Consider the following 26,218-nt stretch of genomic DNA (forward strand, 5'->3'; position numbering starts at 1 on the left):
CAGCTGATTGTAGATCTCACCGAAAAAATCCAGGAAAAAAAACATCAAACTAAAAAATAAAAATTGCCAGGACAAGAGATCCCAGCAGGGAACTAGGTCCTTACTCCTGACTAGGCAGAAAAAAAACTGAAGGCCTATAGCAGAGACGGGGGTATATATCACCTAGGACTGCCTATGGGCGTAGCCAAGCCTTTTTTCTGCCTAGTGTCCTACTCCTGTAGGGGGCGATATAACTCTATGGTTCTGAATAAAGAAGGCTGTGTCTGCCAATGAACGAATGAGAAATAAAGGTTTTGACAAGCAAGAGCAAAGCCAGAGTTTTCATGTCTTCATGTTATACAGTTTGAATATCATGTCATAAATATATTATTTATTATTGTAAAAGAACATATTCCACACTACTTTTTTTTTTCTTCAATTCTTCCAGAAAAAAAACAGCTTTGAAAAAAAATGGGGAAAATAACCTTTTTTTTTCAGGTCTTCCCATCTAAAATAAGGGCTAATCAGGGCTTCCAGTGCCAGCACTAGAGGGCACTTGGTCCTGGCCACAAGCAGAGGTAGTTTGTTGTTGAATCTGAAGACATCAGTGTGAAGGGCCCATTTCCCTTGAGGCAGTGGTGGCTGAGGTAATCCATTCTCCATTTGCCCACTCCTGGGATGTGGACCGCAAAGATCCCTGGAGAGTGAGTTTCCATTAATAAGATGAACTGGCTTGCTTTCTTCAAGGCTGCATGATCCCTGCCCCTTGTTGGTTATGTAGGGTTATGGTAGGGCACAACGATGGTGTTGTCTGATTTCACCCTGACTGGGTGTCCTTGCAGCAAGGGAGCCCACTGTTGCAGAGCCATGCCTATTGCTCTGAGCTGCAGAATGATGATGGAGAGCTTGGCTTCCACCGATCATTATGTTGTCTGGACCGTGAGGGACTTGGACACTCCTCCCCAGCCTGAAAGACAGGCAACGGCTCTTATTACTTTCCATTGGTAAGGAAGTAAAGACTTCCCCATTGTTAAGGCTTTGGTGGAGAATCACCAAGAAAGGGAATCCCTTGCTTTGCTGAGCATGAGAATAGCTAGGTCAAGGGAAGGAGTATGCCTGTTCTATTTAAACACGATGTTGTGCTAGAGAGGTCTTGAATGGACATCAATTCCCAGGAATGAGCTCAGAGCATTTTCTTCTCTGGGAAAAAAAAACCTTTGCTTGGGATGTGACCAGACTTAAGTATTCAAGGCTAATAACCCAACCGAAAGCCTGCATCATCTGAACTGTCCTTCGGATGTTTGCAGACAGCTGAAAGAAAGTGTGAGGAATCCTTTAGGAGAAGGTCATCCATATAACCTGTGACCTGGATATCCTGAGTTCTTAGAAGAGTAAGAAGTTGCGTTAAGACCTTTTTTAAAACCCTGAAAGCAGAGGATTCGCAAATGTCAGTGCAACAAATGGGCAATGATTGTCTTCTAAGCACAGAAAACACTGATGAGAATGAAATAGGAATATGCACATCGCGGATGTCTACATATGTCAGGTATTCCCTTGATTCAGAGAGACAATAACAGACCTTGTGGATCCCATTCGAAATTCTGTAATTTGAAGCTACTGTATCCGTTACGGAAATTGAGGTACAGAATAGGAAAAATCCTTTGAACTTGTCTTGTGGGGGTACTGGCACAATTACTGTCTGGGACCAGAGATGGTTCAGGGCATTCTGCAAATCTGACTATTCTTGGGCAGATTTTGATAGAAGAAAGCGGTGAGGAGGTAGAACTTTGAACGTTATTTTGTACCCACCCATTAAAGCCACAGGTGTGGGACATCTGTGACCGCAGAGTAGCAAACGTAAAGCCCAACTCCAGGATCCTGCTAAGTTTGCACTTGTGCGTGCTCTCCCTAGGCTCTATTAAAATGTTGACAAATTGTAAATCAGAATGGCTTACTTTTCTTGCAATTCTGCACTTTCGTATCCCACTGGCATCATCATGCCCCTTTGAAAATGTCTACTTCTGTGCACTGGGAGGAGAGCATTTTTCTTCTCCCGCGTGGCATTTGTTTGGAGAAACAGCACTTCAATTCCCATGATGCAAGGGCAAAGGTAGAAGTGACAGCCCAGGTGTGTGGGCAGAGCTTGCTGGGGATGAGATGACGAGGATCTGGCTGAGCTGAAAGATGAGCTGGGGCTGATGTCACCTCTCACTGTAATAGAACTACAGCAAGGAAGGTAACAGATCAGTGGCCAGGAAGAGAGAGGACACAGTGGCCATCGATCTAACTGGTAAATCAGGCCTACAGATATGGAGAATAAACCTGGATAAATCATGATCATTATACCCATTAAAGCACTCAACACCTCATTTTTGCAAGGTAAGAAAACCACCATTATAGATATAAAAAAAATCTATGCCCAAAGATTAGCTTTAATATACACCCTGCCCACACTTAAGAGTGAGGGCACCTTTTCATTGGGAAGAGGGCTTTAGGGAAGAGATGGTGGGCTTTGTCAGCCAAGCTTTATCCCGAAAAGAAAGGGCTGAACTTAGGTACTGAATTTGATGTCTGCTTAGAATGATTAGGTACTCTATGTTTTGAAGAAATAGAAGCTACTGAGGAGGGGGAATTTTCTGCTGTGGAAGTAAAACCTTCCCTCTTGTGACATCTTTAAAGTGGATGTGAACCCCCACATATTCCCAGTGAAGTGAACAGCCTCAGATGATACACAGAGATTAAACAAATCTCCTTACATATGTTTTACATACATATCTGCTGTCTTCACCTTGACAGTATAAACTGTTTAGAAAGTGCACGTCCTGTTAGAATTTTCTCTTCCTAATTCATCTGTAGGGGTGGATTATCCCGACCGTGAGTGACACCATTTGCCTGGAGTTTGCATGTTCTACCTGTGCCTGCGTGGGTTTCCTCCGGGTACTCCGGTTTCCTCCCACACTCTAAAGACATGCTGGTAGGTTAATCAGATCCTGTCTAAGTTGGCCCTAGTATATGTATGAATGTGTGTTAGGGACCTTAGGATGTAAGCTCCTTGAGGGTAGGGACTGATATGAATGTACAATGTATATGTAAAGCACTGCGTAAATTGACGGCGCTATATAAGTATCTTAAATAAATAAATTGCTAGACACTAGGACAGCTGATTGGAGGAAAGGCACACACCCCCTCCCCACACACGCAGAGGTTGCCTGTGAATAGTTTATCTGTGTGATAATCTATTTATAGCAACCTCCCTCGATACATACTTCAAGCTCCTGTCTAGGAAAGCTTGTCAAAAGTTATCTGACTGATAACAAAGAACAGAGCAGGACAAAGCTACGGGACTTAGTGCTTTGAAGAGAGATAAAAAAACACTGCATATAGATGTGCCCAGCTCAAATTTCATGAATCGGTTTACATCCAATTTAAAGCAGGGGTCCACCTATCTATCGTTTTTTTTTTTTTTTTTTTTTTTTTTTTAGTTCATTCACAAACTTTTCTTCTCAGCATTACATACTCACATATTGTGTGTAATATGTCCGCCTGTGTCAGATTTCGTCGGAAAGAATAACTTATATTATTCACTGCAGGCGGTTTCCATCTTCATTGTGGGCATTTGAAGCCCACAAGCATTTATTTCCTGGATGTGGTGAATGCTGTGCTCCCAGCGTTCACTGATGAATTAATGAATTTGTCAAGTGGCTCACTAAAAAGATATCCTTCATACTGCATACGTGTGAAGTGTCTTATAAAGACCGCTTCAGCTTTCCAGACTTTTAGCCATAAATCTATGCACATTACTTATTCTAGGGCATCCACACAAAAAACAGAGCAGGCGGTAAGCTGTAAGGCCTGGTTCACACCTATGCATTTTTTTGTTCGTTTTTCGGTTTTACTGGAACAGTACAGCACATTTAATATGTTTTCCTATGGATGTAGTTCACATCTGTGCATTTTATGGAAAGGGTCAGGGACTTTTTTCCGGTTTTTGGTTCCGGTTTTTGGTTCCATAGACCTTCATCCTTCAATGGATGAAAAGCATGTATTGAAAAACGCAAAATGCACCTGGAATATGCAAACTGCAACCTGCATATGTATGAATCGGGCCTTAAGGCACTGTCCTGGAATACAGGGTTCTGTTTATTGTCCTAGTTCAGATAGCTGCAGTTTGACAGAAATCGCATCAATAAATGGTTACAGAGCTGGTAGAAAGCCTTTAAAATGGTTCTACAGGCTAGACAGTTCTTACCTAAATGAATTCCCTGCATTAATGTAAACAAATGTCCCACTAGTTGTATTGCTTCCTCACCTCCCTTTATAATTACCTATAGTATAGTAATAATCCTATCTTGATCCAGCACTGTGCCCGTCTGCAGCGGCACTGTTCTCTCTCTCCTTACAGGCACAGAGACAGCAGTGGGAGCCATTGGCAAGCCATGCTGTGTGTGTGTCAATGGATGCACACAGCCTGGCTTAGCAGCGAGTCCGCAGGTGTGCCACCATAGGAAGCGGCTTCCTGTGGTGACACACAGGGAAGAAGAGGAGCCAAGAGTGTTGGTGAGGGACCCCAGAAGAGGAGGTTCCAGACTTCTCTGTGCAATACCAGAGCAGGTATGTATACCGTGTTTATTATTTCAGTAAAAAAGAAAACTACCCTTGACAACTGCTTTAGAGCATCTCAAATGTCCCCTCTGCAGAATCTTTTAATGAAGGAATTAATACAGTGAGATGTTTAAAGCTGAACTCCAACTTTTGCTACACTTTACATAATTTGCTTGGGCCAAGCTGGCCCAAATGATCTATGTCCCTCACTAACATGTGAGACTGCTGGATGTGTGGTATAAACTGTATGTATCCAATTGGAGAAAGCAACGTATGGCAAGTAATACAAAGCTTCCTCTGGCTGAGTCAAAGGTTGTGACATCAGCCCTCCTCTTTGCCAATCAGAGGAGGCTTTGTATTCATTGCTAGAATACATTGCTTTCTCTTATTGGCTGAGCACCGATCAGATAGACTCTAGTGTGTTCTAGGTATCAGACAGGAAGTCTCGGCTCAATCCCGCAACACAGTGCGATATGCTGTATGTAGCCTCAGTTTATACCGCACATCCAGCGGCCTCACATGTTACGTGTAGCAAAAGCTGGAGTTCAGTTTTAAGACTGAGATGGCAGAATCAACTGTCAAGGGAGACCATTTATGATTCAGCAACAGTATTAGAGACAGCTCTTATGGGATTGTATGAGAGTCTATCTTACTTAGTTTACAGGGGACCTCAAGCCTCCCCATCTCTGACTGCCCCGATGCGTGTCACTGTTCACGCATGGGACAGGGCACGAATTTTGATGAAAACTGAAGATGGGAGTTGGTCACAGGACACCCCCCTCTGGTTCAACCCTAGACTAACACACTTTGGTGCAATCCCTGACCCAGTGATATGGGCCAGGGTTGCCATTAACTGAAGCACATAGTGGGGGGGGGGGGGGGGAATTACTCACGTTTGACCAACTTAAAGATAAATATAATCTTCCTAACTGGTATTTATTTAGATACCTCCAGTTAAGACACACTTTTCTTACGCAGTTCAATTCTGACACACTAGAGCTGGGAACATCCCCATTGGAGAACATGCTGGGGGCTGAGGACCTACAAAAACCGCTATCAACAGTTTACAAAGAACTATTTGTGGAAAGGCACAAAATGCTCAACAAATGCAAAGACACATGGAGTGCATTAGTAACAGATTTTGGGGGGGAAGATTGGGATGATATGTGGGATCACCCGTTCCAGACTCTGGTGTCGGCCAGAGATAGGCTCATTCAATTGAAAATACTTCACCGGGTGTATTACACCCCTGCAAGGATAGCTGGGATATATGGTACAGGTGCAACAGAATGCTGGCGATGCACAGTTAGCCATGCTGATTTTGACCACATATTTTGGCAGTGTCACCCGATAAGGGAGTTCTGGGAAAGGGGTAACACGCACTATACAGGAAGTACTTTCGGTACCGATTCCTGTTACAGTCGCAGTTTGCTTGGCCTAGTGGAGGAGTTGGCGCCCCGAAGGGCGCAAAGAACTATGATCTCTCTCTCCCTTTTTTATGCACGTAAAGCTATCTTATTGTGTTGGAAAAAACCTGAACCGCCCACAGTGTCCTACTGGAAAGGCATAATCAATAAAGCACTACCTTTTTACAAAGCAACATACTTAAGCAGGGGTTGCCCTAAAAAATTTGAGAAAGTATGGCAATGTTGGCTGGACGACAAGGACACCTTGAATTGATCTGCTACGGTGGGGGAGTGCTTCAGCAAGCACTCTATGTATTGGGTAAAATGATGATGTAATCCTGATTAGATAATTATCTGACTGTGCGATGACTGGGTGTACCATTGATCCATAGAAAACAAAATGTTTTTTCATTTTTTTGAACAGTTATGAATATGGAATGTGATAATGTGATTTAGCAATAGTGAAAGCAATATTGAAAGGCTGTACATGTGATTTAGCAATAGTGAAAGGCTGCACAAGGGTTAGGGGGGAGGGAGAGTGGGGAATTTTGTTACACGTTGTACTGTACTGTATGAGCTGTTAAAATGTTAATAAACAAAAATTTTCAAAAAAAAAAAAAAAAAGGCAGACTATTTATTAGTGAACTCTTTGTCCATCAGATAGAGTTTGGCAGTGAATTTTTTTCTGGATTGATCCAATTGTCATAGATTGCCCATACTATTTGTTCATGAACAGGGAATGTCCTTTTTTTAGATTTAGCAGGTCTCTTTGTACCCAAAGGGGCATGGAAAGACAGGGAAGAATCAAGTGTGAAAATACCAGGGCTTTGTGCACAGAAGTGATCATATCCACATTTGCAAGCATTTTGTATATTGCAACTTCAGGTGTATAGAAGACTGGGTTTATAGAAGACTAACAATTTGTGATGTTACAGACTTATTCCAAAATGAATACCGCACATCCAGCGACCTCGCATGTTAAGTGTAGCAAAAGCTGGAGTTCAGTTTTAAGACTAAGATGGCATGATCAACTATCAAGGCAGACCATTTTTTAGTGAACTTTTTTTCACAGCCTATGCCATGACACTCAAAATTGAGCTCAGGTGCATCATGTTTCCACTGATCATCCTTGAGATGTTTCTACAACTTGATTGGAGTCCACCTGTGGTATATTCAGTTGATTGGACATGATTTAGAAAGGCAAACGCCTGTCTATATAAGGTCCCACAGTTAACAGTGCATGCCAGAGCACAAACCAAGCCATGAAGTCCAAGGAATTGTCTGTACACCTCAGACAGAATTGTATCGAGGCACAGATCTGGGAAAGAGTACAGAAAAATGTCTGCAGCATTGAAGGTCCCAATGAGCACAGTGGCATCCATCATCCGTAAATGGAGGAAGTTTGGAACCACCAGGACTCTTGCTAGAGCGGACTGCCCGGCCAAACTGAGCAATCAGGGGAGAAGGGCCTTAGGGAGGTGACTGAGAACCTGATGGTCACTCTGACAGAGCTCCAGCATTTCTCTGTGGAGAAAGGAGAAAATTCCAGAAGAACAACTACCTCTGCAGTACTCCTCCAATCAGGCTTGTATGGTAAAGTGGCTAGACGGAAGCCACTCCTCAGTAAAAGGCACATGACAGCCAGCCTGAAGTTTGCCAAAAGGCACCTGAAGGACTCTCAGACCATGAGAAACAAAATTTTCTGGTCTGATGAAACAAAGATTGAACTCTTTGGCCTGAATGGCAAGCGTCATGTCTGGAGGAAACCAGGCACTGCTCATCTCTTGGCCAATACCATCCCTACAGTTAAGCATAGTGGTGGCAGCATCATGCTGTGGGGATGTTTTTCAGAGGCAGGAACTGGGAGACTAGTCAGGATTGAGGCAAAGATGAATGCAGCAATGTACAGAGACATCCTTGATGAAAACCTGCTCCAGAGCGCTCTGGACCTCAGACTGGGGTGAAGGTACATCTTCCAACAGGTCAACGACCCTAAGCACACAGCCAAGATAACAAAGGAGTGGTTACAGGACAACTCTGTGAATGTCCTAGAGTGGCCCAGCCATAGCCCAGGCTTGAACCCGATTAAACATCTCTGGAGAGATCTGAAAATAGCTGTGCACCGATGCTCCCCATCCAACCTGATGGAGCTTGAGAGGTCCTGCAAAGAAGAATGGGAGATACTGCCCGAAAATAGGTGTGCCAAGCTTGTAGCATCATACACAAAAAGACTGGAGGCTGTAATTGATGCCAAAGATGCTTCAACAAAGTATTGAGCAAAGGCTGTGAATACTTATGTACATGTGATTTTTTTTCGTTTTTTAATTTTAAAACATTTGCAAACTTCTCTCACGTTGTCATTATGGGGTATTGTTTGTAGAATTTTTAGGAAAATAATGAATTAATTCCATTTTGGAATAAGGCTGTAACAAAACAAAATGTTAAAAAAGTGTTGCGCTGTATGTCTACCTTTTTTTTTAGGCCGGGCATATCGTGATCTGAATCAGGTAGACAGCAGAGGTGCGGAAGGGGCTTAGTGTTTTGGAGCCCTAGACAGAAATGGCTATATTAGAGTTGTTAGTTGTCCGAGAAGTTATGACATAGTTGCATAAAAATCTACCTTTGTCAGGTAGGCCACTTGTTGCATGCCTAAAATGGAATTAGAGTCAGATGCAGGCTGGTGTTAAAATTGGGTCCTGCTCTGGTGCAAGGGAAGCCTCATCACAATGAGGTTGAGTGATGCACAGGCCTTCGACAGAGCCAATGTTCACCTAAGTTTTCACTCTGGCTCTTTTGCCTGGTTTCCATCATAGGTAACAGTAAGGATGACTTCATGGGGTACACACAAAGTAGGGTGCAGAATACAGAGTAAACATCTCCACAAGGAGTATGCAGCGCCTCGGGCGCAGCCTGTCCTGTAGCGAAGCCCTTACTGTGAAAAGCCAGAAGTAAGCGCTTGAGTACCTATAAGGGCTTTAGGTGGAAGTGGCAGTAAAGTGTTCAACCAGTGGTGTGGTGGACTGGTCATTCACATGAGAGTGTGTTCTGAGTGGTTGAGTTTTAGCACAAATTTTGAAAAGTTTTCACTGTAAAGTTATCACATGTTCCAAATATAGCCCCAGTGCTTACAGGGTAACCCGGTTTTTCCAATACATGACGCTAGGCCCTAAAGGAGTCCAGGATTCACCCATCACTGTGGGCATACTCCTGAAGGGGTCTTAATTCCATTAGGACCATGGCTCTGTGCAGGATCCAGTACCCAAAGCAATATTACAGGTCGACCCCTTGGTTTGGGGACCACAGATTAACAGAGGGTGTACAACATTATATGCCACTGACCTCAGGCTATTGATCCCTGGAGTGGTGCATTTTGCCTGTGTTACACTAACTTTTGTGAGTATATCTGCTTTTAATAAATTATGTGGTTTTAGCATACTACTCTATAGTCTTTTGTTCTTTCTCACACCCAATTATTACTTTGAGGTGCTGGCTTTGGATAACTAGTGAAGGGCCGTAGAGATGGTGGTATCCTGAGTGGTGTCCCCCCAATTCAATGATTTCCGTACTGTTGATCTCTTATCATTTGGAGATCATTACTGTTTGGTAAGGGAACTGGCACACCTGTCTCTGAGATGGTTTAGGATTCTTACACGTGGACTTTCATTATTTTCAAGATTTCACATTTGGACTTTTATACACAGTGCCTTGAAAAAGTATTCATTCCCCTTGAAAATTTTCACATTTTGTCATGTTACAACCAAAAATGTAAATGTATTTTATTGGGATTTTTGTGATAGACCAACACAAAGTGGCACAGTGGTTCAGTGCTCGTAACCTTTCCTCATAACCATGGTCCTCCCGTTCCTTTATTCGTTTTGTTGCCCTTCTCTGGACTCTCTCCAGTTTCAGCACATCCTTCCTGAGGACTGGTGCCCAGAACTGGACAGCATACTCCAGGTGCGGCCGGACCAGAGTTTTGTAGAGTGGGAGAATTATGGTTTTATCACTGGAGTTAATCTCCTTTTTAATGCATGCCAATATTCTGTTTGCTTTGCTTGCAGCAGCTTGGCATTGCATGCCATTGCTGAGCCTGTCATCTACTAGGACCCCCAGGTCCTTTTCCATTCTAGATTCCCCCTGGGGTTCTCCCCCTAGTGAGTAGATTGCTTTTATATTTTGCCATCCAAATGCATTATTTTACATTTTTCTACATTAAACCTCATTTGCCATGTAGTTGCCCACCCTATTAATTTGTTCAGATCTTCTTGCAAGGTTCCCACCTCCTGCGGAGAAGTTTTTGCCCTGCTTAGCTTAGTATCGTCCACAATTACAGAGATTGAGCTGTTTATCCCATCCTCCAGGTCGTTTATGAATAAATGAAATAGGATTGGTCCCACATTACACATTGTTCATTACGGTTTACAAGGAGTTAACTTTATTTCTTACATACTTATTTTTGTATTGATCACTACAGAGAATCTGTTTTTGCACACCTTTTAGATTAATTATTTTTGTAATTATTTTTTTTATGCCAAAAGCTGGGTCAACAACTAAGAGATCTCTCTATAAAAATCTTCCCTTGCTATGACACTGTGGTCCTGGTAAAGACCGAACACTCCATAGGCACTGCATTTTAGTTAACCACTTGAGCCCCGGACCATTATGCTGCCTAAGGACCAGAGGTCTTTTTCCAATTTGGCACTGCGTCGCTTCAAGACTAGCCTCGTTTTGGATTTTAGGTGTTTACAAGTTTAAAACAGGTTTTTTTGCTAGAAAATTACTTAGAACCCCCAAACATTATATATTGTTTTTTTTCTAACATCCTAGAGAATACAATAGCGGTCATTGCAATACTTTTTTTGCACCGTATTTGCGCAGCGGTCTTCTAAGCGCACTTTTTTTGGAAAAAATTCACTTTTTTGAAAAAAGAAAAAAGACAACAGTAAAGTTAGCCCAATTTTTTTTTATATTGTGAAATATAATGTTACGCCAAGTAAATTGATACCCATCATGTTACGCTTCAAAATTGCGCCCGCTCGTGGAATAGCGTCAAACTTTTACCCTTAAAAATCTCCATAGGCGACGGTTAAAAAATTCTACAGATTGCATGTTTTGCATTACAGAGGAGGTCTAGGGCTAGAATTATTGCTCTCACTCTACCGGTCGCGGCGATACCTCACATGTGTGGTTTGACCACCGTTTTCATATGCGGGCGCTACTCACGCATGCGTTCGCTTCTGCGCGCGAGCTCGTCGGGACAGGGCGCTTTAAAAAAAATTTTTTTTTATTATTATTTATTTTATTTTATTTTATTTATTTTTTCACTGTTTTTAAAAAAAAAAAATTTGGATCACTTTTATTCCTATTACAAGGAATGTAAACATCCCTTGTAATAGAAAAAAGCATGACAGGTCCTCTTAAATATGAGATCTGGGGTCAAAAAGTCCTCAGATCTCATATTTACACTAAAATGCAATTAAAAAAAAAAAAGTAATTTAAAAAAATGACATTTGAAAAAATGTGCCTTTAAGAGGCGTGGACGGAAGTGACGTTCTCATATTTAGACTAAAATGCAAAAAAAAAAAAAAAAAAAAAGTCGTTTAAAAAAATGACACTAAAAAAATTGTGCCTTTAAGAGAAGTGGGCGGAGCCATCGTAATGACGTCGCTCCGGCCGTCACATGGTATGGAGATGGGTGGGCGCCATCTTGGCCTCACTCGTCTCCATACCTCAGCAGGGAAAGGACCCGATCGCCTCCGCCGCTACCGACGGCTCCGGTAAGCGGCGGAGGGTGCGGGAGAGCGGCGGGAGGGGGGGTGGCACCTCTCCCGCCGCCGATAACGGTGATCTCGCGGCGAACCCGCCGCAGAGACCACCATTATCGTGTACGGAACCGCCCGCTGAAAAGATGGATACCTCGGTTGTGGCAGCAGCTGCTGCCGTTACCGAGATATCCATCTTCAAAAAAATGACGTATATATACAGTGGGCGGTCCGGAAGTGGTTAACTGCTAATTGCGCGGTCATGCAATGCTGTACCCAAACGAAATTTGCGTCCTTTTCTTCCCACAAATAGAGCTTTCTTTTGATGGTATTTGATCACCTCTGCGGTTTTTATTTTTTGCGCTATAAACAGAAAAAGACCGAAAATTTTGAAAAAAAATGATATTTTCTACTTTTTGTTATAAAAAAAATCCAATAAACTCAATTTTAGTCATACATTTAGGCCAAAATGTATTCGGCCACATGTCTTTGGTAAAAAAAATGTCAATAAGCGTATATTTATTGGTTTGTGCAAAAGTTATAGCGTCTACAAACTAGGGTACATTTTCTGTAATTTACACAGCTTTTAGTTTATGACTGCCTATGTCATTTCTTGAGGTGCTAAAATGGCAGGGCAGTACAAAACCCCCCCAAATGACCCCATTTTGGAAAGTAGACACCCCAAGGAAATTGCTGAGAGGCATGTTGAACCCATTGAATATTTATTTTTTTTGTCCCAAGTGATTGAATAATGACAAAAAAAAAAAAAAATATTTACAAAAAGTTGTCACTAAATGATATATTGCTCAGACAGGCCATGGGCCTATGTGAAATTGCACCCCAAAATACATTCAGCTGCTTCTCCTGAGTACGGGGATACCACATGTGTGGGACTTTTTGGGAGCCTAGCAGCGTACGGGACCCCGAAAACCAATCACCGCCTTCAGGATTTCTAAGGGTGTAAATTTTTGATTTCACTCTTCACTGCCTATCACAGTTTCGGAGGCCATGGAATGCCCAGGTGGCACAAACCCCCCCCAAATGACCCCATTTTGGAAAGTAGACACCCCAAGCTATTTGCTGAGAGGCATATTGAGTCCATGGAATATTTTATATTTTGACACAAGTTGCGGGAAAGTGACACTTTTTTTTTTTTTTTGCACAAAGTTGTCACTAAATGATATATTGCTCACACAGGCCATGGGCATATGTGGAATTGCACCCCAAAATACATTCTGCTGCTTCTCCTGAGTATGGTGATACCACATGTGTGGGACTTTTTGGGAGCCTAGCCGCGTACGGGGCCCCGAAAACCAATCACCGCCTTCAGCGTTTTTAAGGGCGTGAATTTTTGATTTTACTCTTCACTGCCTATCACCGTTTCGGAGGCCATGGAATGCCCAGGTGGCACAAACCCCCCCCAAATGACCCAATTTTGGAAAGTAGACACCACAAGCTATTTGCTGAGAGGCATGGTGAGTATTTTGCAGCTCTCATTTGTTTTTGAAAATGAAGAAAGACAAGAAAAAAACATTTTTTTTTTTCTTTTTTCAATTTTCAAAACTTTGTGACAAAAAGTGAGGTCTGCAAAATACTCACTATACCTCTCAGCAAATAGCTTGGGGTGTCTACTTTCCAAAATGGGGTCATTTGGGGGGGTTTTGTGCCACCTGGGCATTCCATGGCCTCCGAAACTGTGATAGGCAGTGAAGAGTGAAATCAAAAATTCACGCCCTTAGAAAGCCTGAAGGCGGTGCTTGGTTTTCGGGGTCCCGTGCGCGGCTAGGCTCCCAAAAAGTCTCACACATGTGGTATCCCCGTACTCAGGAGAAGCAGCAGAATGTATTTTAGGGTGTAATTTCACATATTCCCATGGCATGTTTGAGCAATATATCATTTAGTGACAACTTTGTGCAAAAAAAAAAATTTGTCTCTTTCCCGCAACTTGTGTCGCAATATAAAATATTCCATGGACTCGACATGCCTCTCAGCAAATAGCTTGGGGTGTCTACTTTCCAAAATGGGGTCATTTGGGGGGGTTTTGAACTGTCCTGGCATTTTATGCACAACATTTAGAAGCTTATGTCACACATCACCCACTCTTCTAACCACTTGAAGACAAAGCCCTTTCTGACACTTTTTGATTACATGAAAAAGTTATTTTTTTTTGCAAGAAAATTACTTTGAACCCCCAAACATTATATATTTTTTTAAAGCAAATGCCCTACAGATTAAAATGGTGGGTGTTTCATTTTTTTTTTTCACACAGTATTTGCGCAGCGATTTTTCAAACGCATTTTTTGGGGAAAAAACACACTTTTTTAAATTTTAATGCACTAAAACACACTATATTGCCCAAATGTTTGATGAAATAAAAAAGATGATCTTAGGCCGAGTACATGGATACCAAACATGACATGCTTTACAATTGCGCACAAACGTGCAGTGGCAACAAAATAAATACATTTTTAAAAGCCTTTAAAAGCCTTTACAGGTTACCACTTTAGATTTACAGAGGAGGTCTACTGCTAAAATTACTGCCCTCGATCTGACCTTCGCGGTGATACCTCACATGCATGGTGCAATTGCTGTTTACGTTTGACGACAGACCGCCGCTTGCGTTCGCCTTAGCGCAAGAGCAGGGGGCGACAGGGGTGCTTTTTTTTTTTTTTTTTTTTTTTCTTTATTTTTTTTTGCTTTTTTATCTTATTTTTAAACTGTTCCTTTCATTTTTTTTTTTTTTTTTTTTTAATCATTTTTATTGTTATCTCGGGGAATGTAAATATCCCCTATAATAGCAATAGGTAGTGACAGGTACTCTTTTTTGAAAAAATTGGGGTCCATTAGACCCTAGATCTCTCCTCTGCCCTCAAAGCATCTGACCACACCAAGATCGGTGTGATAAAATGCTTCCCCAATTTCCCAATGGCGCTATTTACATCCGGCGAAATCTAAGTCATAAAATGCTCGTAGCTTCCGGTTTCTTAGGCCATAGAGATGTTTGGAGCCACTCTGGTCTCTGATCAGCTCTATGGTCAGCTGGCTGAATCACCGGCTGCATTCTCAGGTTCCCTGCTGAGACAGGAGAGCCAGAGAAAAACACGGAAGACGGTGGGGGGGGGCATTCCCTCCCACGGCTTGTAAAGGCAGTCTAGAGGCTAATTAGCCGCTAGGATTGCTTTTACATGAAAGCCGACCGCTGGCTGAAAAGAATGATACCAAGATGATACCTAAACCTGCAGGCATCATTCTGGTATAACCACTCAAAGTCGTGAATGGCGTACCTGAAGACAAAAAAATGGTTAACAATTAAGCACAGTAAACGGTAAAGTATAAAAAATTGCAGACCTGAAAAACAAACATGATAAAACATAATAACAATAAAACATTGCAGAATAGAATACAGTAAAAAAGAGCAGAACAATAGAGAGAGAATAGAGAGAGAGAGAACAATAAAACGACAACTATTTTTTTTTATTTTATATTTTTGTATGTTTTTTTTTTTTGTTTACACTTTTTTTTGTAACTAACTTTTATAACTGTAAACGGTTCCAGGTTCGGGTCTCTCAAAATGCGATGGCATCTTGGGAGGCCCTGTGAAAGTGTGTCTAGTCTGTGCAATGCTGTACCCTACGCTAATACTCAACTAGTGAATGGTAGCATTCAAAACATTCACCAATGCAAAGACCAGGATTGTCAGGACAGGAGGGACAATAATAGCGGGTGTCACGCCTATATCCGCGCTTGCTGCAGACACAACATCTTTTTTGGGGGGGTTCGTTGGGTAGGGGTACTCGGGAGGACATAAAAATGCCTCTCATGCAGCCGACTGCATTTGGTTGGGGATGTGAATGGGGGAAGTACGGGCGCTGCAGAAGCGGTGGGTTCCCAATTAGGATTGGCGAATGCAGCAGGAAGGGCACTATGGGCACGACGGGCCTGTGTTTGTCTTTTTGGTGGCAGCGGGACACTACTTGTGCTTGCCACCTCACCAGCTTGAACTGCACTTATGGGACTCGCCACGTCACCAAGTGTTACTGCAGTGCTGGTTTGACTACGACCGGGGTGTACTAGGCCGCTGGTGCTTGCCAGTTCAATAAAAAGCTTCCAAAAAAACTGTTAGCGATCGCAGGGGTCAGGCCTGACTCTGCGAACGCTGCAGTTATGTGTTTAGTGTTTTGTAAGTGACAGTGATCGATCGATACTGCACTTGGGTGGGCTGGGCTGGGCCAGGCGGAGGGGCAAAACGCAGGTGCTAGCAGGTATCTGGGCTGATCCCACTAACACTGCGTTTTTGGGAACCCTAAACTGCTGGGGACGCCAGTATAGATCTGATCGGATCAGATATTGATCCGTTCAGATACTATACCACTAAGGGAGGTGTACGGCGCGTGTGTGGGTGTTAGCGGTACTGGCGCTAACCTGACGCTGCCTGGGGCTGGTGCTTGCTAGTTCACCAAAATGCTACCAAAAAAACTGTTAGCGATCGCAGGGATCAGGCCTGACTCTGCGAACGCTGCAGTTATGCGTTTAGTGCCTTGTAAGTGACAGTGATCGATCGATACTGCACTTGGGTGGGCTGGGCTGGGCCGGGCGGAGGGGCAAAACGCAGGTGCTAGCAGGTATCTGGGCTGATCCCGCTAACACTGCGTTTTTGGGAACCCTAAACTGCTGAGGATGCTAGTATAGATCTGATCGGACCAGATATTGATCCGTTCGGATACTATACCACTAAGGGAGGTGTATGCTGCGTGCGTGGGTGTTAGCGGTACTGGCGCTAACCTGACGCTGCCTGGGGCTGGTGCTTGCTAGTTCACCAAAATGCTACCAAAAAAACTGTTAGCGATCGCAGGGATCAGGCCTGACTCTGCGAACGCTGCAGTTATGCGTTTAGTGCCTTGTAAGTGACAGTGATCGATCGATACTGCACTTGGGCTGGTCCGGGCGGAGGGACAAAACGCAGGTGCTAGCAGGTATCTGGGCTGATCCCGCTAACATTGCGTTTTTGGGAACCCTAAACTGCTGGGGATGCTAGTATAGATCTGATCGGATCAGATATTGATCCGTTCAGATACTATACCACTAAGGGAGGCGTATGCCGCGTGCGTGGGTGTTAGCAGTACTGGCGCTAATCTGACGCTGCCTGGGGCGACGCATATCATCGCCGGGCGATCGGGGGGCTAAACCTTTATTCGGTAATAAACGGCGGGTGCCCTGACACTATAAAAAATAAACGAACTAACCAGCGTCACCCGTAACGGTTATACAGTGATCAGTGGTGAAAGGGTTAACTAGGGGGCAATCAAGGGGTTAAAACATTTATTAGGTAGTATATGGGGGTCCCTGTCGCTATAAAACGCTGACGGCGAACCTAAATATTTACGTCCCTAACTAGCGTCACCAGCGACACTAATACAGTGATCAGAAAAATGATCGCTTAGTGACACTGGTGACAGGGGGTGATCAAGGGGTTAAAACTTTATTAGGGGGGGTTAGGGGGGTACCCTAGACCTAAAGGGGGCTAATACTCACTGTCCCAACACTGTAACTGTCACAAACTGACACCAATGCAGTAATCAGAAAAAAAAAAAAAAACTGCTGGTGTCAGTTTGTGACAGGGAGGGGGGGGGTGATTGGGGGGGGGGATCGGGGGGCGATCGGGGGGGGGGATCGGGGTGTTTTGTGTGCCTGGCATGTTCTACTGTGTGTGTAGTGTTGTGCAATCACAGTGAAGTCTTCTCTCCTCGGCGCTGCAACGGAAAATATCGAGCCGAGGAGAGATGACATCATTTCCTTTGCTGCTGTTTAGCATACAGCAGCAAAGGAAGTGATCTGATTGGCCTGCGGCGATCGCGAGGGGGGGGCCACGAACGGATGGCCTCCCCCTCACCTCCGATCGCCGGGGGACATAACAGGACCGCCTCGGGCACCGGGGGGGGGGTCCGATCGGGCCCCCCACCCGTGGGAGGCAAATCACGTATATGTACGTGATTTTGCCTGCCCGTGCCGCCTTGCCGACGTACATCGGCGTGAGGCGGTCCTTAAGTGGTTAAGCCCACACTTATGAAGAGTGGAACATTAATTTTCTTACATTTTATTAACAAGTGGAAATAGACTTTTTTTTAGATAGCACAATAAGAGCAACTAGCATGTATATAAAATCAAAGTTTTATTACTACCCCTAAAACATACATACATATAATACATACATACATGCAGTGGGGACGGAAAGTATTCAGACCCCCTTAAATTTTTCACTCTTTGTTATATTGCAGCCATTTGCTAAAATCATTTAAGTTCATTTTTTTCCTCATTAATGTACACGCAGCACGCCATATTGACAGAAAAACACAGAATTGTTGACATTTTTGCAGATTTATTAAAAAAGAAAAACTGAAATATCACATGGTCCTAAGTATTCAGACCCTTTGCTCAGTATTTAGTAGAAGCACCCTTTTGATCTAATACAGCCATGAGTCTTTTTGGGAAAGATGCAACAAGTTTTTCACACCTGGATTTGGGGATCCTCTGCCATTCCTCCTTGCAGATCCTCTCCAGTTCTGTCAGGTTGGATGGTAAACGTTGGTGGACAGCCATTTTTAGATCTCTCCAGAGATGCTCAATTGGGTTTAAGTCAGGTCTCTTGCTGGGCCATTCAAGAACAGTCACGGAGTTGTTGTGAAGCCACTCCCTTGTTATTTTAGCTGTGTGCTTAGGGTCATTGTCTTGTTGGAAGGTAAACCTTCGGCCCAGTCTGAGGTCCTGAACACGCTGGAGAAGGTTTTCGTCCAGGATATCCCTGTACTTGGCCGCATTCATCTTTCCCTCAATTGCAACCAGTCGTCCTGTCCCTGCAGCTGAAAAACACCCCCACAGCATGATGCTGCCACCACCATGCTTCACTGTTGGGACTGTATTGGACAGGTGATGAGCAGTGCCTGGTTTTCTCCACACATACCGCTTAGAACAGGGATCTTCAAACTACGGCCCTCCAGTTGTTGCAGAACTACACTTCCCATGAGGCATTGTAAAACTCTGACATTCACAGACATGACTAGGCATGATGGGAATTGAAGTTCCTGAACAACTGGAGGGCCGCAGTTTCAAGACCCCTGGCTTAGAATTAAGGCCAAAAAGTTCTATCTTGGTCTCATCAGACCAGAGAATCTTATTTCTCACCATCTTGGTGTCCTTCAGGTGTTTTTAAGCAAACTCCATGTGGGCTTTCATGTGTCTGAGCGCTTTAGGCAGTTCCTTTGACCTCATGATTCTCATTTGCTCTGACATGCACTGTGAGCTGTAAGGTCTTATATAGACAGGTGTGTGGCTTTCCTAATCAAGTCCAATCAGTATAATCAAACACAGCTGGACTCAAATGAAGGTGTAGAACCATCTCAATGATGATCAGAAGAAATGGACAGCACCTGAGTTAAATATATGAGTTTCACAGCAAAGGGTCTGAATACTTAGGACCATGTGATATTTCAGTTTTTCTTTTTTAATAAATCTGCAAAAATGTCAACAATTCTGTGTTTTTCTGTCAATATGGGGTGCTGTGTGTACATTAATGAGGAAAAAAAAATGAAATTAAATGATTTTAGCAAATGGCTGCAATATAACAAAGAGCGAAAAATTTAAGGGGGTCTGAATACTTTCTGTCCCCACTGTACATACATACATACATACATAACAGCATAAATAAAAATACCTTTTTACACTTAGCCCTTCAGCAGACCAATGACCAACATGAATCCATGCTGACTTAGGGTACTCAGCTTGCCACCCAAGAAAATACATTTATTTCTAACAGGTTAACAAGTAACAGGACATTTTTCTTTACTCAGTCCTGAAATGTATTTCTGTGTTGAGGTGCTACTCAAGATGTCAACTCAATAAAGTTACATTATCCAGAGACATTTCCCAAATGATTATTGTAAAGAAATTTTGGGAACAAAAACTGTGTTTTGTAAATTAATAATGTAACGTAAAGTAAGCGGACATGCTATTTTTACCTCAAATCGTTGGGAGTTCACTTTCTTGCCTCGTTTGTTCCATGTTACTCGGGGCTTGGGATCACCTGTAGCCTGACATACAAAAGAAGCCACACCCCCTGAAACGCCAATTTCATCTGTGGGCTTTTTGATGAATTCTGGGAAACCTTAAAAAAAAAAAAAAAAAAAAACAACAAAATATACGATCATTACAAACATTACAAATCCATTCAAAAATTCTTTACATGTACAGTATATACTATAGCATCCAAATATTACACGGTATTGGCTAAGATGTTCATTTAAAGTCAATCTGCCATAAAACGTGTCTATATAACCTCTGAATATTGCATGGCCTTAGTTAAGATGTTTATTTAAAATTAAAGTCAATCTGCCATGAAATGTGTCCATGTGAACAACAGAGCTGAAGAACAAACACCAACCTGTGTAGGTCTTTAAATGTTCCCCTTTCATAACATGTTACAGTACACAGTCCTCTGTGAATGGAAATCTACAAGGTCCGGCAGCCTTTGTGGCTTTTGGATAGTAGTTTTTAAATGAACTACCACAGCGCTGTGAGCGCTGTGGTAGTTCATTGAGTCTTCCTGTCAGAATGTATCGGCTTCCTCGTATGAGGTAAGAGCAAGCCAATACACTGAGAGACCAGCAGGAGACCTGCATGGCATCAGCAATCTGCTTTACCTGCAAAAATGCATTTATAATTTTTTGTCAAAAGGCAAACTTATCCTTTAAATCAATCCCTGTGCCACTGAGGAGACATCTTGGGTCCTAAACCTAGCCTGTACCTGCCCCCTAGTAGTGAGCAGTACAGGTTTATGAGTGCATAACATAAAAGTTAAAAATTAAAACATTAAAATGTGCTCATGAACAGGCAAAACTTCTCTAAAGTATAAGTGCAATTGAGTGCACTTCAGTCTCACAGATGCACAGATCTGAACTTTCACATCCCAGGTAGATTTGGACTGACACCCAACAGTCATTAGTAAATGTTAGCAGTGAGCAAAGCAGCATTATATGAGCGTACCACTTACTGTGGCAAGGATCCTGCAGTTTGAATGACCAAGTTAACATTGCCTTCATATGCATAGTTGACCCTTAGAATGAGCTCCTGCACACTGCTATTTGCCCTCTTGAAAGCTGAGCATTTATTTGTTTAACCACTTAAGGACCGGAAGGATTTACCCCATTACTGACCAGCTCATTTTTTGCGATACGGCACTGCATCACTTTAACTGTCAATCGTGCGGCGCTGTACCCAAACAAAATGTATGTTCTTTTTTTTCCACAAATAGGGTGGGTGGTATTTGATCACCTCTGCGGTTTTTATTTTTTGCGTTATAAAAAAAAAAAGAGCGACAATTTTTTTTAAAAAAGCAATATTTTTTACCAGCATGTTACACCCCCTTCCTTTCCTGGACACTTTCCAGTGTTCTGATAGATAGATAGATAGATAGATAGATAGATAGATAGATAGATAGATAGATAGATAGATAGATAGATAGATAGATAGATAGATAGATAGATATTGGAAAATTGTATCAAATACTTACCGTCATTTTCCTTTCCTGACGCCAATAGATGGCAGCATACATATGATATAGCTCCGCCCCTATATCCACCCACAGGACCTGTTTAGCTCTATAAAAGTCTGACTGAGAACTACCTCCCCCATTATCTGTATAAAGCACAAAGATTAGAGGGAGGGTTCATATGCTGCCATGTATTGGCGTCAGGAAAGGAAAATTACGGTAAGTATTTGATACAATTTTCCTGACGCCAACATGCTAACTCATGCCGCGTACACACGAGCGGACTTTTCGACCGGACTGGTCCGATGGTCTATCCGACGGACTTTCGGCGGACTTCCAACGGACTTTCCGAACAAATGGACTTGCCTACACACGATCACACCAAAGTCCGACAGGATTCGTACGTGATGCCGTACGACCGGACTAAAATAAGGAAGTTGATAGCCAGTAGCCACCCTGTCGTGTTTTAAGAACGTATGGTGTGATGACCAGAGGCACTCCGTGCCGCCCAAGAAGACATCGCCGTGGTTAAGTGAGCACTAACCACATCCGCAGGATCCTTCCTGACCGGGCATATAGAGCGACCGCTCTATATGCCCGTTGAATAGTTTATACTATCCTGGCTGAGATGGTTCTGGCCAAGGCGTCTTTCCCTTTAAAATTTTCCGGTAGGTATGATGAAAAGTCTGTCAGAATGTCTAAATGTAGAAGTAGCCTGGGGATAGGCTTTGAGGACTTTTGGAATGTCCAACTCGTGCAGATCAGCATCTGATTCCGCTGGTGAGGCTGGAAGCACCCATTTACTGGAGAGTTATCGATGCCACTTTTGGGACAAAGTGATCCAATGGTCTCAGCACAACCCTGTCTGGGAAGAACATGGAATAAGGTTCGGCTGCCCCCAATTCTTGGAGTTCCGACACCCTTCCCCCTGAAGTTATGGCTATTAGGGAAGCAGTTTTTAAGTTGATATCCCATAATCAACAGTTTTCTGTTGGAGCACAAGGAGGGTTTGCTAGAAAATTGAGGACTACTGTCAGATCCCATTGAGGGAACCTATTTCTCTTGGGAGGGCATAGTCTAAGTACCACTCTCATGAACTGCTCCACCAGCAGGTTTGCTGCCCATTTCTTTTGGGTTAAAGCTGAGATGGCTGCAATTTGCACCTTAGGCTGAGCCCCAAATCCAATCCAGATTGCAGGAAAGACATGATTTGAGATACATTAGGTTCACTAGGGTCAAACTAGGGTCAAACTGACGTCCAGCTGCAAAGCTCGTGAACCTATTCCATATTCTGGAGTAGATGGCATTGGCTGACCCCTTTCTGGAACTCTGTAAAGTTCTAATAACCTCTGGAGAACATCTGAAACTCTTGTAACCCCTGCTTTTCAATCTCCAGGCCGCTGGCGACAGGAGATGAGGAATCACCGGTAGAGTGATCAGTGGGCACACGCTGAGATCCATTGCCAGAGAGAATCACAGTCTGAGAGGCCAGTAAGGCAATACTGCGATGACTGTCAATTTCTCTGTCAAAAATCTCCTCAGGAATTTCAGGATTAAAGAAATTGGAGGGAAGGCATAGGCCAGTTGTGCAACCCAAGAATGGGTCAAGGCGTGCATCCCCTCCGTTAATGGATGAGGGTAGCATGAGAGGAAACGGCTCACATTGCAGTTGGTTGATGAGGCAAAAAGATTCAGTTGCGGACATCCCCACTCATGGAGGAACACTTCAGGGTGAAGGCACCTTTCGTTGGGATCCTTGAACTGTCTGTATAGGTGATCCGCTTCCAAGTTCTGACAGCCTGGAAGATATATGGCCCTCAAATCTGGGAGATATTGTGCCAATGTCATGATCGGTTCCACCTCTCTCAAGAGGGATTGGCTGTGTGTACCACCTTGTCGCTGTATGTAGGACACAGCTGCCGTGTTATTCAGAGGGAGCAGAACTGGGCGACCCTGTATGTGAGGCAGCAAGGTGGCCAACGCCATATATGCTGCTTGTAGTTCCAGAAAATTATAAACTAGGCCCTGAGTGGGAAGTATCCCTCTGCCCTGCATCTTGAGTGGTTCACAGGTGGCGCTGGCATCTGTGGTAACAATGATCTATGGCTGCGGCCCTAATGGACAATGCTGTTTAGCATTTCTTGTTTCGTCTACCACCAGAGACTCTGGCGCATCTGGCTGGTGATCCTGACTGGCTAGGCTAGACCAATTCTCTTCAACCGCATCAGGAAGCCTTGTTTGCAAACTCTGAGTTTCCAGTGAGCCCAGGGGTTCCTCGGGATACATGAAGCCATCGTCCTGAGAAGACTCATGCACTGGGATGCTGACATCACTGATGCAGCCAATGCCTGTTGGAACTTCTCCCTGATTTTGGGGAGTTTCTGAAGTGGCAAAGAAACTATGGCCGCCTGAGTATTGAGGCTTCAGCTGGCTCTGGTAATGCCTGTCCCCCAACGCAAATCTGAGGAACTGCTGGTATGACTGAAGGATCAGGACATGCTGGTAGGCATCCTGCAAGTCCACTGAAATGCTCCAGTCTCCTGGTTGAATAACCTGGATTATGGTATGGAGAGACTCCATCTTGAGTATCTCTATCCGGATAAATTGATTCAGTCTCTTGAGGTCGTTCTGGATGCAGCCGTTTGAACAGCCAATAATGGCCTTGCGTCACTGTGGACTGAATCCGCCAATTTTGGAAGTGGTCTTGCCAGAACTGGGCCACTTTGAGCAGCCTGACTCCAACTGCCTCCTGGGCAGTGTTAAAAGGGCTTCAGGGTATCTGAGGGAGCCGCAGGGGCCTTAGCTCTCTGTGATATATTACGAAGGTTGACTGTGTACTCCTCCAACCCCTTCTGGAGTCTTTGGATGGGCGAAAGCCTCCGAAATCCCAGTACCTGTTTGGCGCTCCTCTGCATGGTTGCCCCCTCTGGCGTCTGGACCTTCGATCTTGGGGCAGAAGGCCTGATTTTCCTCCTGTAACCCTGCAGATGGCCGTCTCCAGTTTTTGGCCAAACAGCTCTTCAAAAGGCAGTTTACAGCAATGCTGCTTTAAGGATGGGTCGGCCGCCCAGGGTTTTAGCCACAATGCTCTTTTGGCTGTGACTGAGCTGAGCATGGCTTTGGAAGACTTTCGAATGATGTCTATAGCTGCCTCACCTACAAAGTCCGCCAAGAGTTTTATCTTATCAAGAGCCTTGAAGATTTTTTCTTTTGGCAGCTTTTAACGCTTGCTACTGATGTTAAAGCCACAGTGGGCTTACAGGCACCACCTGCCGCGAGCTATGACTTTCTTGAGTCCATGTCAATGCGTCTATCAAGGATATCGCGAAAGGAGGAAGAGTCTTCCATCAGAAGTGTCACATTCTTGGCCAGTCTGGTGACTGCCGCATCCACCGTTGGTGGGTCAGATATAGAAGCCGCATCCTCCTCCGTGAGTGGATAAAACTTCTGCAACCTATTGCTTGAGGAGGATTTTCTCTCCCCCTTCTCCCATTCCTCCTGAAACAGGCCTCTTATTTATGTCATAAGAGGAAAGGTAGCTACCTGTTTCTTTAGGTTCCTCTTATGGAACCCAAAGGCTTGTTCACACTTCCAGGCTCTGCTACTGCACTGAAAAGCGAACTGTACTTAGGAGGCATTTGATATTATCACATAGAGGGGACAAGTGTTCCCGCTATGCGATTTTTAAAGAGAGATTTGCACGCAATGTTGCAACGCGCATCGGGGTGGCCCATTCACTTGGCCCATTCCCTACGCCTGCAGAAAGAAGCCCCTGCTCCTATTTAGGGGCGACAAGCTTCGCACAATGTTTTTAAAGGCGCGTTCTCCCACGTGACAATCACAGCAGAATCAAATCGCATTTGGGGTACCCTGAAAGGATAAAGGCACCTAATGCGTGTTGTGCAGCGATTGCCACACAATTTAAAATCAGATTGTTTGGTGTGTGATAATAAGTTTTCTCCTTCTTTGGAGGAGGTTCCGGATCCTCCCATTCCAGTGCAGCTTTTACTGCCTTAATGAATGGTGGTATCATCGCAAAAGCAAAGCCTGAACCTTCAGGATCCTCTGCCGAGGAGGCGGTATCTTCTCTCTCTGCCTGGAAGGTTGGCTATAGTACTGGGTGTGGGGAATCAGCCTGCCTAATCCACTGGGCTGGAGTCACCCCTGAAGTGCCTGGTAACTCTCTAGTTATAGAGGGTTGAATGGCTTAGTTTAGACCTGGTGAAGGGCCCAGGTCCGAGCTGACCAGAAAATTCTGCCAGGGAGTCCCGGACTACTTTCTTGAGCAAGGTTGACACCTGCTTACTCTCGTACTCCTGGTCTTTGGCAAGCTGCCTGAAGCATTATCTTTCCTGGCATAGGGTCATCTCCACATGACCAACATTTGCCTTTGGGTGCTGAGCCCTCGGAAGAGAAGCTGTGTGTTTTCTCTTAAGCATACATTTGCGCCCTTTGTACTGTGGTCTGCCAGGACTGGAGGAGTCACTTTCTGCCCTGGAAAAATCCTGATGATCCAGAGGGCCTCTGGACCTCCTAGAGCGGGAGTGTGAGTGGCCGGGGCTGCTATAGACAAGAAGGCACGCTTGTCAGAGTAAAAACACACTCTTTTTCCAGCATCTTCTTACTTACCCAAAGTTGGCCCTTACCTGGTATTGCCGTGGTCTTGGTTATGTGGTGTTAGGCTCATGCTGGCAGAAGAACTGAAAGGTACAAAGGGGACTGCATGGCAACAGAGAGAAATAAGGGAAGCGAGAGGGGGAAAAAATACATATATACCCCCTTTTTTGGCAAAGAATAACAAATTTAAATAAAAGAAATCTGGGCAACCCATCCCCTAGTAATACATTCTTCCTTGCTCCCCCCCCCTTCTAACCCCATTACTAGAATAGCAAGACTTACCTGTCATTGACTGTTCCTCAGAATGAGAT

General features: G+C 44.0%; 1 protein-coding gene across 17 annotated transcripts in view; it reads right to left on the reverse strand.

Moving 5' to 3' along the window:
* PTPRS (protein tyrosine phosphatase receptor type S) overlaps positions 1-26,218 on the reverse strand; it is a 744,226-nt gene that overhangs the window by 574,143 nt on the left and 143,865 nt on the right. For all 17 annotated transcript variants that reach the window (XM_073594561.1, XM_073594552.1, XM_073594489.1 and 14 more), the window contains exon 3: positions 19,762-19,907. In XM_073594561.1, coding sequence (XP_073450662.1) covers positions 19,762-19,907 — 146 coding nt within the window. The remainder of the gene's footprint in view (positions 1-19,761; positions 19,908-26,218) is intronic.

The sequence above is a fragment of the Aquarana catesbeiana genome, linkage group LG01 (assembly GCF_042186555.1).
Source record: "Aquarana catesbeiana isolate 2022-GZ linkage group LG01, ASM4218655v1, whole genome shotgun sequence".
NCBI classification, from domain to species: Eukaryota; Metazoa; Chordata; class Amphibia; order Anura; family Ranidae; genus Aquarana; species Aquarana catesbeiana.